General features: G+C 37.8%; 1 protein-coding gene across 1 annotated transcript in view; it reads right to left on the reverse strand.

Annotated features, from left to right (window-relative positions):
• LOC127571397 (protein bicaudal D homolog 2-like) overlaps window positions 1–14,966 on the reverse strand; it is a 49,534-nt gene that overhangs the window by 16,313 nt on the left and 18,255 nt on the right. The window contains exons 3-4 of the mRNA XM_052017721.1: window positions 3,105–3,257; window positions 1,354–1,800 (exon numbers count right to left, since the gene is read on the reverse strand). Of these exons, the coding sequence (XP_051873681.1) occupies window positions 1,354–1,800; window positions 3,105–3,257 (600 nt within the window). The remainder of the gene's footprint in view (window positions 1–1,353; window positions 1,801–3,104; window positions 3,258–14,966) is intronic.

Below are 14,966 nucleotides of genomic sequence, written 5' to 3' on the forward strand. Positions count from 1 at the left end.
AAATACAACCAAGATACTGGTGGACAGTGAGCCATTTACTAACCTCAACACAAATTCAACATTACAATGACTTAATAGTTCTGATGGCTAAAGAGCTTGTGACAAATAGCCACAAACTGCAGAAATGCAAGACTGTTGTAAAACTTCATTTGATCTAGGGTACTGCATTGTCCTGAGTTCCATGAAAACAATGTCAAACTGACTTTGATCTAGATACAAACATCAAATAACTGATATCATAAAAGGGACAACCAAAGAGTAATTATTGGGCTTTATAAAAAGAAAATAGGAAACCTATGTTAAAAGCATAATTGAATACAGGTAGTTCGTACGAACATACAACACTGATTCAACATCACAAGATTTAGAAATACTATGCCTTATTTTGAGTATGTCATGTGTTCAATTCATCAGGAATTAAAGCCATTGTTGCAAGTTTCTATTATCAGTGGAACTATAACCAGCATTTTCTTTCCTCAAAATATCCCAGCCAATTAAAATTAAGGTTCCCTCATTGAACTGCATACAATTTGATATTACAAAATCTAAAACAGTAGTTTTAAGTATGTTGCAGGAGATTTATTGAATTTTGCACTAAAACAAATAGCTTATTACTTGCCAGAAATTAAAGGCAACTATTTAGAGTAGACACAAAGTCCAATCTGGAGCCAAATCCTGCAATTTTGTATGTGGTGAAATCCAAAATAGTTAGGAGTTGGCATTAAGAAACCAACCAGTTTCACAGAAGAAATCAATGCACATCATCCAGGCCACTTATGCACATCACTAAACCACTGACTCTGAACAAAAGTGCCAAACATCTATTTGTATTTATATATTGACAATCTAACACGAAACACAAGGTAGGTATGAGTAGAAACTGAAACTTTGATGCAACTGAAAATCTAATTAATAGAATCATTAAAATTGGAAACATATTGGAATATTTAGAGTGGCAAATATTCATGTTTGAGGAGTTTTTCTAATCAATTTAAGAAAACTGACAAATTTCCCAGAAAGTACACAGTTAATGAAAAAAAATGGATTTTCATTGAACCCACTGTTGTTTAAAGAAGAATATGAAGCAATCATATAAATATAGAGAAGTTTCAGAGAAATGTATGAAACAGGAAAAATTTAGTCGAAGGTTCACCCAGACACCTCTTATCAGGGAAAATATACAATATATACTGAGGCAAATATTTACTTGCCCACATTTTACATAGAAAACTAATTATAAAATAGCTTTATTTTAGAAAAAAAGATGTTACAGTATTGCTAAATTTGATCGTCAAAAAGTCAAAAACTGTCAAAGAACTTCACATCACTAATAACTAACTGAATATCACATACCTGCATCAGCTGTTGTTTCAGTTTTTGCATTTCAGATATATTCAGCTCACTTAGCAAATCAGACACCAAGCTTGGTGCTGGCTTGAAATTATCATTTTTCTTAGGAGTGGATAGCTTATTGTCACCATTCATTTTGGTTAGGCTGTTTTCAAAACCATTAACTAGTTCATCATTGTTTGGTTCATTACCATCATCACTAAACTTCAATCCATCCAGAGAGATATTCAGTTGGCTGGTGTACATTGAATCACTGATGTTCATATAGTGAGATAATTCTTTGCGCATATTATTCTTCTGCTCACGCTCATTTTTCAACGTCTCCAAGGATTCCTCAAGTTGACGTTCTGCTATTTCTTTTAGTCTGATAGCATCTTCCAACTGACTGTTAAGGAATTCTGTGTCTTCTTCAAGCCTTTTAATCTCATGCTTGAGACTTTCAAATTCAACCTGTATTATAATAAGAAAATTAACTCCATTTCCTGAGTAGTATGATATTTCACCAGCAACAAAATTAGTGGTGAAATTAAGCTTACATAAAATCCACCCATATTCATATCAAATTTATCTATATGGCATTAGGTAAATAAAAGTACAAACAAGTAAATCCATCCATGTTGCTGAAAAAAAACTGACAGATTCAATAAACAAACAATAAATGTTTGAAACAAGAAGAAAATCAGCACCCATGAAGCTTCTTTTGGTGCATGCAAATGAGCTTTAAAAGTGCTTTTTCAAGATATACGTTTTTATATTGGTTTTATTTTCAATTATTAATTAATCCAAAGTCAAAATAACTTCATAATGTTTTGGTGAGGAACACTGCAAATCACATCTTATTTTGAAGCACAAAGTTCCTACTTCATGGACTTGTGTCTCCACAAAAAGAGTCTTTGACTCTTTAGTCTTTACAGACTACCACCCTATCTCCAGCATTCCTTTCCTCTCAAAGTCCTTGAATTTGTTGCAGACTTCAAGAATTCGTTCTCATCATTCACATTTGAGTCCCTCCAAACAGGTTTCTGCTCCTGTCACAATACTAAAATAGCTCCTATTACAGTATGGTCAAAAATGGCAACTTATGTAAATGTCTCTCCACTGCCACCTAGATAACCACTTGCTTGGCATTCATTCTGGAGTACAAATCTCCTCTAACTAAACATTAGCTTTGGCTTTCCTGTTGACTTTATAAGCTTACCTTAAATTTAGTTTCCCAACCACAAATTCCATTACTTTCTGAACTAGACTGTTCACAACTTTGGTGTTCCAAGGTGAATTTCAACCCATGAAGATGTCATTACCAAATTAGATTTGACACTGATATTATATGACTTCTGTTTTTGTTCCTTTTGTTCATTATGAGACATATAGATAAGGTAGATAGCTTATAGTTTTAAGGTACATAAACTTTGAGGCACATAACTTAAAGCTTTGATCCCTGGTATTTGACATTTCCACCCTGGGAAAAAGACCTTGACTATCCAACCTTATCTATACGTCTCATAACTATATTCTGTTTCACCTTTTGTTCCACAAGGTGAAACATTTTCTGCATTTCTATCCTGCCCTTCCATTACCTTAAGACCTCAGTCAGGTTATCCCGTCACCCATCCTAATGCTTCTCTTTTGTAGAAAAAGGAGCTCCAATCTAATAGGACTTTTGTGATTATTACAATTTCTCAGCAATTTCTGAAAATCCTTTGAGTCAACTCCATTATAAAATTCTGAACACACTCAGAAACTTTATTACTCACCTGATTTTGTTTAAGGACTGAGACCTGTTTCTGAAGAGAGATGTTTTCCTCTTCGAGTTCAGAGTAATCTTGCAGAAGTCTTGCTTCACGAAATTTATATTCTTTAATATCATCACGCAGGCGATTTCTTTGCAATTCCACAACCTGGCTGTTCTAGAAATAAAAATGTATTGACAGATATTAGCCAATCTAAAAACCCATATAACCTGCTGCAATTGTAATAGTGGACTTCATAGCGATACTGCACCAAACTAGAATTTGGTATCAAATCAGTCACAGCTGCTAAAAAACTTGTCTTTATTGAATCAAATTTACAGGGATTACTTAAAGTTCTCTGCTTTTAAGTGCAAAATTGAAATTCAAGTGTAAAATTATCAGTTATGCCAATTCATTCCTCAATAATGCATGTACAATTCACACCAAAAATTCAATTTTCTCTGTATATCCAGCACTATCTACAGGCTTTGCCAGCTAGTTCTAAAGAAACTAAATCATCGTCCTTACTAGAAATATTCACAAAGCTGACTTAAGGAAAGCCAGTGAATGTAATGATACTTAAAGAAACAACCCCATTTAAGGTTTAAAGCATTCTGATGTATATCAATTCAGAGGTAGAATTTCATTGTTTTCACAACACAAAAATTACTGCTCATCTTGCTTTATCAATAGCTTTATCATCCTCTGGCAGCTAATCATTTAAGTATTGCAAACATCAAACGAACACATTATAAGTTAGTTAAAATTATGTATTTTTGGGAAGTAAGCATTAATAGCAAGTCCAGTATTTATTGCCCATCTTTATATGCCCTCAAGAAATTGTCCTGGTGGTGGGTCACTTTATCAAATCACTATATCCTTCTAGTAAAGGTACAACCCCAGCATTGTAGGGTAGCAATTCCAGGACTTTGACCCTGCAATAATGAAAGAATGGCAATATATTTCCAAGTCAGGATAGTGGAAGACTCAGAGGGGAACCTGCAGGTGGCAATGTTTCCATGCACCTATGGTCAAGGTCACCAGTTTGGGCAAGTAACAGCAATTTCTTTTGTTAATACTACACATTGCAGTCATGATCCAATAGCGGTGGAGGAATGAATGTTTGGAGTGGTGGATGAGGTGGTAATCACGCAGGCTAGTTAGCCCAAAATAGTGTTGTGATTCTATCTTGTGTTCCTGGAGTTCCAGGAGAGCTTTCTACTACATACCTTGTGTCTTGAAGATAGAAAGGGCTTTGGAGTGTTAGGATAAAAGTTGTTCACCACAGGATACCCAGCCCTGACCTACTCTTGTAGCCACTGCATTTATGTGGCTAATCCATTTGAGTTGCTGGTCAATTGCCACCTACCAGGAAGTTGATGGTGGAATCTTCAGTGAAGGCAATACTACTTAAAGTCTAGGATAAGTGAATGGACTGTATTATTGGAGATGGTCGTTGCCTGAATCAAAGTCAAAGAGCCATGCAGCACACACAGAGTCCACACCAACCATCAAATACCCATTTACACTAATTCTATTAATCCTTTTTGTTTTAAAATTCACCCAACATTCTCATCAACTCCCATAGATTCTGCTACTCATGTACACACAAAGAGCAATTTACTGTGGCAAGTTAAACCTACCAATTCACACGTCTTTGGGATTTGGGAGAAGACTGGAAGACTCAGTGTAAACCTATGCAGTCAGAGGCAGAACATGCAAAAATCCACACAGACAGCAGAGGTCAGGATCAATCCCAAGTCTCTACTAGCTGTAACACTGCTGCCTCAAATGTTATTTGCTACTTTTCAGTGTTCACATGGACTGATAAGATTGCTTCATTTACTGAGGAATTACAAATGGAATTGAACTTAGAACACTACAAAACAGTAATAGACCAAGTCTGCACCGACCATGATGCCAATCTAGCTAATCTTATCTGCCTGAACATGGTGTGCATCTCTCTATTCCCTGCCTGTTCATCTGTCTAAATGCCTCAAACATTGCTATCATATCTGCTTCTTCCACATCCCTTGGCAGCGCATTCCAAGCATCCACCACTCTGCATTAAACAAAACTTACCTCACAAATCCCCTTTAAATTTTCCGCCCTCTCAACTTAAAGCTATGATCTCTGGAATTTGACATTTCCACCCTGGGGAAAAAAAAACTGACTATCTACCTTATCTATACGTCTCATAATTATATATAATTTTATGAAGGTTGGCTCTCAACCTCCAACAATGCAGGGAAAACAATCGAGTTTGTCCAACCTCTCCTTAGAGCTAATACCCTCCAATCCAGGCAACATACTCTTTTGCACCCTCTTCAAAGCCTTCAGATCCTTCCTGTAGTGTGGTGACAAGAACCGCAAACAATACTCCAAATGTGGCTTAACCAAAGTTTTATACAACTGCTACATGACCTCCCAGCTTTTATATTCAGTGCCCCAATGCCGTACGCTGCCTTTACCACCTTATCCACTTGTGTTGCCACTTGTAGACAGCTATGGACTTGCTTCCCAAGATCCCTCTGTACATCAATGCTCCCATGGGTCCTGCCATTTGCTGCAGTTTCCTCTTGCATTTGATCTGCTAAAATGCAACAGCTCACATTAGTCCAAATTAAACACCATCTGATGTGTCTCTGCCCAAAATTTCCAAAATCTATATCCTGCTGCATCCTTTTGACAAACTTCCTCACTATCTGCAGTTCCGCTAATTTTTGTGTCATCTGCAAACAGCACAGGTCTCACCACTGATCCTCGCAGAACAATACTAGTCGGAGACCTCCAGTCAGAGAAACATCCCTCCACCACTATCCTCTATTACCAAGCCAACTTTGTATCCAGCTTACCAACTCATCATGGATCCCATGTGACTTAATTTTTGAACCAGCCTACCATGAGGGACCTCGTCAAATGCTTTAGTAAAGTCTTAAGAAAGTGAATATTGTGCAATTGTCAATGAACATCCCAACTCTGTCCTTATGATGAACAGAAGACTATTGATGAAGCAATTGAAGATGATTGGGCCTAAAACACTGCCCTGATGAACTCTTGCAGTGATGTCTTAGGGCTGGGGTGATTGACCTCCAAAAAACACATTCATCTTCCTTTGTAAGTTATGACTTAACCATTGGCTTTACTCATCCCAAAGTTCCCTTTGGAAGATAGCAGAGGGTCACTTTCTTGAATCACTACAATCCTCGGTCAAACTTTGCCTTAATGTGAAAGAGCTGTCATTCCCATTTTAACAAGGCTGTGATGCAGTTTGGAGCCGTGTGGTGCTGGCAAAATTCAAAACAAGCAATGGGCATGGTAGCACAATCAGTAAAGCAGTTGGTTCATAGCTCCAGCAACCCAGGTTCAAACCCGACTTCCAGTGTATCTGCATGGAGCTTGTACATTCTCCCTGCGACTCCATTAGTTTCCTTCATGTGCTCCAGTTTCCCACCACATGCCCAAGATGTGTATGTCAGTAGATTAATTTGCCCCTAGTTTAAGTGGGTGGTAGAATTAATGAAATGTATGGAGAATAGGCTACAGTGAAAACAACTGAGCTGGCTTTGACTCAATGAGCCAAATGGACAATATTGTCACCAATACTTTCTATCACTTCACTATTATTGCAAGCAATTGATTGGGCAGTAATTCAGTTAAATGGATTACTCCTACCCTTTTATGGTGATGACATGCCTGAGCAGTTTTTAAACACTATTGATTAATCACCTCACACGAGGCATTGAAAAGGTTAGTGGCTTTGGGCCATACAACATACAGCCACAGGAGGTGCTTGTAATTTCTATCCACAAAAAACTTGGTGAATATGCCAGTTGAGGATCAAGGTTACCACGGGTCCTGTCCCCTCTCAAAAGCATGCACATACATAAATAATGGAAACTTTGACTCTAAATGATAGCAGTAAGCCTTCAATTTCAACATCCCGTCAACAACTCCAGAAGTGAGAAGAGTTATACAAGTTTTTTTTTAAAAGGTGCACCCAAGTAATTGCAAGGATGTAATACATATTTTGAAACTGTCATCCAAATTAACATTACATGCTGAAATGTTTGCCTGAAGAATAAAATACTTGACTGTGAAGTTGCTATTCACAAAACTACACAACACCAACAGGCTACGTGCATGCTGCCTGTTTCTCTGTGGGCATTTTTTCCATCCCCTTGACAACCATACTTGAGAAGGTCTTAAATCAACAGGTTTTTTTCCCCTGCCACAAGTTGGGTGGCAGCAAAACAGTCATTCCAATTTTGCCTGCTGCAAAAAATACCTGATTTTTAAATAAAAGAGATTTACCAAAATGAATTTGCTTCTAAAGAAGCAAACATCTATATATTACAAATATGAATAAATATGGTGCTCTCATGTCCATTTAAAATTGTAATAATTGCATTTCACATACTTACATACTGGCAAGTGGAAGATAATCAAGAGCCAAACTATGCAGATCTAAAAAGTTTTCTTTTAACCCTCCAAGCACTTGGGTATAGTTAAATATAAAGGTTGAAAGATAATTCTTTTTTTAAACAGCTGGTGAGAATCCCTAGCCACAGCTGTACCAAACTAAACTAACACATAGCCAGATTCCATACTCTTAATTCTTCCTCATGGACCAAGGAAGGAAAAACTGAAAACTACAGTGAGAATTAAAATACCAGTATACAATGAAAAACTTTAAGGATCAGAAGCTAATTAAATGCATATCTACTACTGCAAGTATATGAATTCATACTAATGTACACAGATGGATATCTTGAGCCATGTTTTGTGGGAGTTGCACTTTGTCAGACAAAATGATAGAAGAACATTGAGATTATTGGTTAAAAGAGAACCTGCAAAGAAGTTTGCTGCATTATAATTGCCAATAGAAAGGGAGTAATTTTTTTTAAAATACTCAGTACTTTTCACGGGTCAAAATAACATTAGCAAAACAATTGCTCCAAGCAATCAGGAAACTTTTTTTTTCCCCCTGTTCAAATGAGCTTTTCTGTACCCTGGGAGTTCCAATCCTGAGAGTATCGTCAATATTACAGTTATGAGCTATAAATTCCTTGAGCATAGATCAAAATAGTCAACATGCCAGCCAACACCCTAACAGAAGAGAGGCGGGTCAAATGTTCCAGGCTGGCTCCATGTTCTATTCATTTTTAATTCATAAGAGCATTTCATCAAATATCAGCAATATTTGAAATGTGATATACAAAATGTAATCAAAGAATAGAAAGCAATCAAGTAACCTTTTCAATTTAAGACTCTAGATTCCTCATGAGATAATAAAATTGCAAATATTTAAAGACAATCAGGGAAAAAAAAATCATATGCTCCAAATATGGTACAGCATTAGTAAATGAAGTCAATGGAATTGAATTTCAGAAGTGAAACAACGTCATGCCACATTTCTGCAGTGATCTCCATTTTAAAGTTGTCTGGATTGTCAGATTATCATAAACTAGGTCATAATTTTGTTTTATTCATTCACTTAATGCACACATCATTAGCAATGTGGATATCATTGGCAATGCCAATATTTATTGGCCATCCCTCTGCTCCTGAATTGGGGACAAATTAAGAGTTAACCACATTGTCTCATGTAGGCCAGATTGAGTAAAGACAGACTTCCTGCCCTGAAGGGCACAAGTGAACCAGTGAGATTTTAGATAATTTGGAAATTTCACGATTACCATTTCAGAGATCAGCATTTTTAAAAAATAAATATATATTTAATGATTTGAATTTAAACTCTCCAGCAGCCCTGTTGGGACCAGACCTCATACTCCTGAATCAAAAATCTAGAACTCTGGCTCCTGCTATAGTTATTTATTCGCCATTTATTTTATTGAGAACGTTGGAAGGTGCACTAACCCTTAGAATCACACTGCGGGTTATATCTGTTTGCTGCTCCCCATTTGTATCTTTTCCTTCGTTGTCATCTTGTTGAAGAATCATGAATGGTGGTTTGATTAGTGAAAGCTAAAATTTTGTCACTGCAAACTGCTTATGTATTTGTTTATTTAAAAAGAAATGCTTTTCCTGTTCTTTTCAAGCACGTCAGGTTCTACGCAATGCTTCCTAACAATCCTTTGTGATGTACAAATATTGTGCTACGGCAGCATCATGCGTATCTGGGGTGGTTGGTAATGTCCCTCTCTCGTGAGGACATGATACCTATACTTATATGCTGGGCATTGTTAGTCTTTTCTGCAGGAGAATCCCTCCAGCAGCAACCGAAGGTGAAATCCTGTGGGTAGTTTTAGTTCCAGTTCAAATGTTTGTTTTAAAATATTATGCAGGACGAACACAAATGCAAGACCTAGTACCTATCAATTTAAACCTTTTTTTGTGCTTTATACTTTGTGGTTTATGACACAACTCCACTTCTTGAAAAGTAGTTTATCTGCAGAAGGCCTCAGGTTATTCCATGGGGAAAATAATTTTAATTTCAAATTGTGATACAAAAGCTGAGTACTTTAAGTCACAAGACAAAGATCAAATGAGTTAACCAAACCTAAATAAGTTGTATCTTCTCCAGTCCACATTAATGTTGCAGTGGAATAAGCAGAAGGACAAGGGCAATATCATTTTGCTGGCATTGCTGCTATGTTTACAAGAAAATTGCTTGTGTAACATTAATCAAACTGTAAAGATTCAAGGTTTTATATCACAGAATGCCTTGGGGGAAAGCAGATGATAGCCAGGCAGCTGGTCCTAAGTTAATTGCTTAAAAAATAAACTTTTGACTTGATTGAATTTTGGAATAGCTAACTCAACAACTAATCCAAGAAGAATGATGAAAATCAAAAAAAAAAACTGGATGTTGTAAATCTGAAATGAAAACAGAAAATGTCAGAAACACTCAGCATGTCAGGCAGCATCTGTAGAAATGATGACCCTTCACAATATAAATTATTTATTTTAACACTAAATTATACTTAAAATTTATCAAATCAGAACTAGAGAATGTCCCTAAATGGAAATTCCATGTGTTTTCTGCAAAATAGTTCATTACTTCAAAGTCACCATAAGAATCTCATTTTAGCAATAGTGTTTCCTACACCAAAGCCAAAATTAATGACTCTTGACAGTCAACAAATGTTGAGGTTTCAGCTATCAATATTTAGCAGTGCAAGATAAATGTAGTCATAAGTTGGTTTCCTAACTAAAACATGTAAATAGAGCTTTGTAATAATAGAATGGTTTTCAATCTAATTGTAATAGTATTTGCTCCAGCTAATCTCAGTCAAACATCTGCCAGGCAAGTCAATCAAGTCCAATATCACATCAAAGCAGAAGATTAAATTGACAAAAGCCTTTCAGCCAGCACCAAGTGATTCATAAAAGGCCACTACAAATAATGGGAAGTCAAAACCAAGCAGCTCTGTTAACAGGGATTTATTGGAGAAATAAAAGGCTTTTTCTTTATTAAGACAGTAATTAGTACTGACACCTTGCATTACAACTAATAGATCCATCAATTAAGCATACCAAACTACAGGAGAATTTAACATAATTTGTCAAAAAGATCTAATTGGAGCAACTACAATTTTCATGCAATATTTCCATTGCAAAATTACTCCAGTGATGTGGATTTCACTATAGGTGGAACAGATAAAATATGAAGAGAAACAAAAGACTGCAGATGCTGGAATCTAGATGAAAAACACGATGATGCTGGAGGAACTCTCACCGCTTCGCCCGCACCTGCCTATCACTACCTTCTACCTGCATCTACCTATCACCCCCTTGTGTGCACCCCGCCTCCCGTCTTTTGTCCACCTATCACTGCTCTACTTTTCCCTCCTATATATTGGGCTTCCCCTTTTCCTATCATCAGTCCTGAAGAAGGGTCCTGACCCGAAACATTGACCATCTGCTTTTCTCCACAGATACTGCCTGGCCTGCTGAGTTCCTCCAGCATCAACGTGTTTTTCATTCAGAAAAAATATGAATATCTGATTTTTTTAAAAAAAGATTTGCTCCATTAGACCTTCCCCGTTCTAAGCACAGATGTTCAATTGTTTTATGGCAGTCATACACCTTTTAAAACCCTGGCTGTGCCATTCCCACAGAAGAGGTGGCACTGGACCTAATCTTTGGGAACGTAGCTAGGCAAGTGGTTGAAATGTCAGGGGGAGAGCAGTTTGGAGATAACTCTGTTTCAAGGTAGCTACAGAGAGGAATTAGGATAGTCCAGAAATTAAGATACTGGGGGAACTAGGGGACCTGGCAAGAGTAGACTGGGAATAGCTACTTGCAAGTAGATCAACATCCAATAAATGGTAGACATTCTGATGTGAAATAATGAGAGCTCACAGCCAACATATTCCCTAAAGGGTGAAATGTAAAGCTAGCAAGTCCTAGGAACCCTGGATGTCAGAGTCAGAGACTTACAGCACAGAAACAGGCCCTTCAGCCCACCAACTCCACACCAATCAAGAACCATCCATTTTTATTAATCCTACATTAATCTCATTTATTTAATTCTCTCCACATTCTCATCAACTTCCCCCAGATTCTACCATTCACCTACACACTAGGGACAAATTATGTATTCCATTGCAAAACTATATTCTGAACCTTGTTTTTCCTTTTACTACCTCAGTGTCATTATGTATAGCATGATCTTTCAGGATGGCAATGCAAATCAAAAGCTTTTCACTGCATCTCAGTACATGTGACAATAATAATCCAATCAGATTTACAATGACCAACCCGCACATTTATGTGGGAAGGAACCTACACACTCACAGAGAGAACGTGCAAATTCCATGCAGTAGTACCCAAGGGCAGGATTGAACCCAGGTCTCTGGTGCTACGAGGAGGCAGCTCTACTAGATGTGCCACTTTTCTGAATGGGTGTTAAAAAGAGAGGATGCAACCTTCTATCCCTTATCTGACAGAATAGTCCCACAATTTAATGCATCTTATCATTTCTCAACTGAATTTTCAATTACTCCCATCTGACAATACATTCCTCAAAGCAATTGTTTTATGTGCAAAACCCATTCACATAATGGGTAACAAAGAGATGGCAGAGGAACTAAATGAGTATTTTGCATCAGGCTTTATTGTGGAAGACATTAGCAATATACCTGATAGTCAGGGGTCTCAGGGAATAGAATAGAGTACAGTCAAGATTACTAGAGAAGAAGGTGCTTGGGAAGCTAAATGGACTAAGGACAGATAACTCTCCCAGACCAGATGAAGTGCACCCACAGGTTCTGAAGGAGGTGGCTTTAGAGATTATGGAGGCATTGGAGATGATTTTCCAGAATTCAATCGAGTCTGGCATGGTTCCAGAGGACTGGAAGGTCACAAAAGTAGTTCCGCTGTTTAAGAAAAGAGGGAGGCAGCAAAGGGAAATTACAGGCCTATTAGTCTGACATTGGTGGTTGGAAAGTTATTGGAGTCAATCCTCAAGGACGAGGTTATGGAATACTTAGAGGTGCACGACAAGATAGGTCCAAGTCAGCATGGTTTCATGAAGGGAAGATCCTGCCTGACCAACCTATTGGAATTTTTTGAGGTAATCTCAGGTAGTATGGACAATGGCGAGGCTGTGGATGTTGTGTATTTGGATTTTCCAAAGGCCTTCGACAAGGTGCCGCACAAGAGGCTGCTTAATAAGATGATAGCCCACGGAATTACAGGAAAGATATTAGAATGGGTGGAGCATTGGCTGATAGGCAGAAAGCAAAGGGTGGGAATAAAGGGATCCTGTTCAGGTTGGTTGCCAGTTACTAGTGGTGTTCCGCAGGGGTCGGTGTTAGGGCCGCTTCTTTTTACATTGTATATCAATGATTTAGATTATGGAATAAATGGTTTTGTGGCTAAGTTTGCAGATGACACCGAGATAGGTGGAGGAGCAGGTAGTATTGAAGAAACAAAGGCTGCAGAGAGACTTGGACAGTTTAGGAGAGTGGGCAAAGAAATGGCAGATGAAATACAATGTTGAGAAATGTGCACTTTGGAAGGAGAAATAAACGGGCAGACTATTATCTAGATGGGGAGAAAATTCAAAATTCAGAAGTGCAAAGGGACTTGGGGGTCCTCATGCAGGATACCCTAAAGGTTATCCACCAGGTTGGATTGGCAGTAAGGAAAGTGAATGCTATGTTGGCATTCATTTCAAGAGGAATAGCGTATAAAAGTAAGAATGAGCTGATGAGGCTCTATGGGACGCTGATGAGACTCTATGGGGCACTGGTGAGACCTCATTTGGAATACTGTGAGCAGTTTTGGGCCCCTTACCTTAAAAAGGATGTACTGATGTTAGAGAGGGTTCAGAGAAGATTTTTGAGGATGATTCCCGGAATGCAAGGCCTTACATACAAGGAGCGTTTGTCAGCTCTTGGACTGTATTCATTAGAGTATAGAAGAATGAGAGGGGACCTCAGAAACATTTTGAATGTTGAAAGGACTGGACAGAGTAGATGCAGCTAAGTTGTTTCCCTTGGTGGGGGAGTCCAGGACAAGAGGGCACAGTTTGAGAATTGGAGAGTACCCATTTAAAACAGAGATGAGAAATTTTTTTAGCCAGACGGTCCTGGATTTATGGAATTCATTGCTACATACAGCTGTGGAGGCCCGATCATTGGGGGCGTTTATGGAGGAGATTGATAGGTATCTAATTAGTCAAGATATCAAGGGATATGGGGAAAAGGCCAGGAATTGGGGCTAGATGGGAGAATAGCCCCAATTCAACACCCACTACTTACTATTCTCCCAGTTCCCAAAATACCTCTGTTTAAAATTTTTTTTGTTCCTTAAAGACTTTGCCCCTTCTTCTCTGTAACACTTGAGCTACATGACTCCAGAAAATCTACATTGATTCAAGTTTGACATTATGTAGGACAAAATTCCTTCACTCCACTGTTGGTGGTCAGGAGACTAGAATCTTCTTTCCATTTTCCTTCCTCAGATTCTCCTTCAAAACAAGTTAACTCTGTTATTACCTTTTTTGGTCCAATGTTGAGTTTTTGGTTCAATGTTGAATTTTAATTGAATGCTATTTTATGAAAGGACTCTGGATGCAATTTTACATTTAAAAAGGTCCAACATAAATGCAAATTGTTCTGATCATTGCAAATTACAAATCAGGTTACTAAATGCAAGAACATCTATATATGTCAATAGAAAGAGGAAGCGAAAAAATTTCTGTAAGCATGGGGGAGAAAAGTATTGTAGGCAAGGGTTATATCTAATATGTCATGTGTATGTCATGCCACGTGTAAAATCATTGTGGAACTGCAGAACAAAATTGACAGAACAATTTCCAAACTGTTCCTGTATACTTTTTAAGCAGAATTAAAAAAAACAGCAAAGGCCTGAAGGTAGAGCTAGTTAAACTATTTCACTGTTCTCTTGGTCAATGTTCACAGTCAGCAGAGGCAACAACAGGTGTAGAAAACAAAACTGAAGTAATCCTTCAACAGCAGTAAGAAAGTTACACAAACTTCTAAAAAGCTCTCTAGAAGGCTGATTTTTCTTTAACATTTTGCTTTCTAGACATGTCTTAAGCATCCTTTTCATTTCTACTTGCAGGTTGGAAACTTTGGTAAAATGAGAACACAAGTCTGATATGCAAAAAAGAATTTTAAAAACTGCAAATCGGAAATAAATTTAAAATTTTTTTAAATTTTATTTACAGCATGGTAACAGGCCCTTCCGGCCCAACGAGTCCGCACCGCCCATTTTAAACCCAAATTAACCTACCTGTACGTCTTTGCAATGTGGGAGGAAACCGGAGCACCCAGAGGAAACCCACGCAAACATGGGAGAACATACAAACTCCTTACAGACAGCGATGGAAATCGAAACCCGATCGCTGGCGCTGTAATAGCATCGCGCTAACTGCTACACTACCGTGCC

Source organism: Pristis pectinata, chromosome 6, assembly GCF_009764475.1.
Source record: "Pristis pectinata isolate sPriPec2 chromosome 6, sPriPec2.1.pri, whole genome shotgun sequence".
NCBI lineage: Eukaryota > Metazoa > Chordata > Chondrichthyes > Rhinopristiformes > Pristidae > Pristis > Pristis pectinata.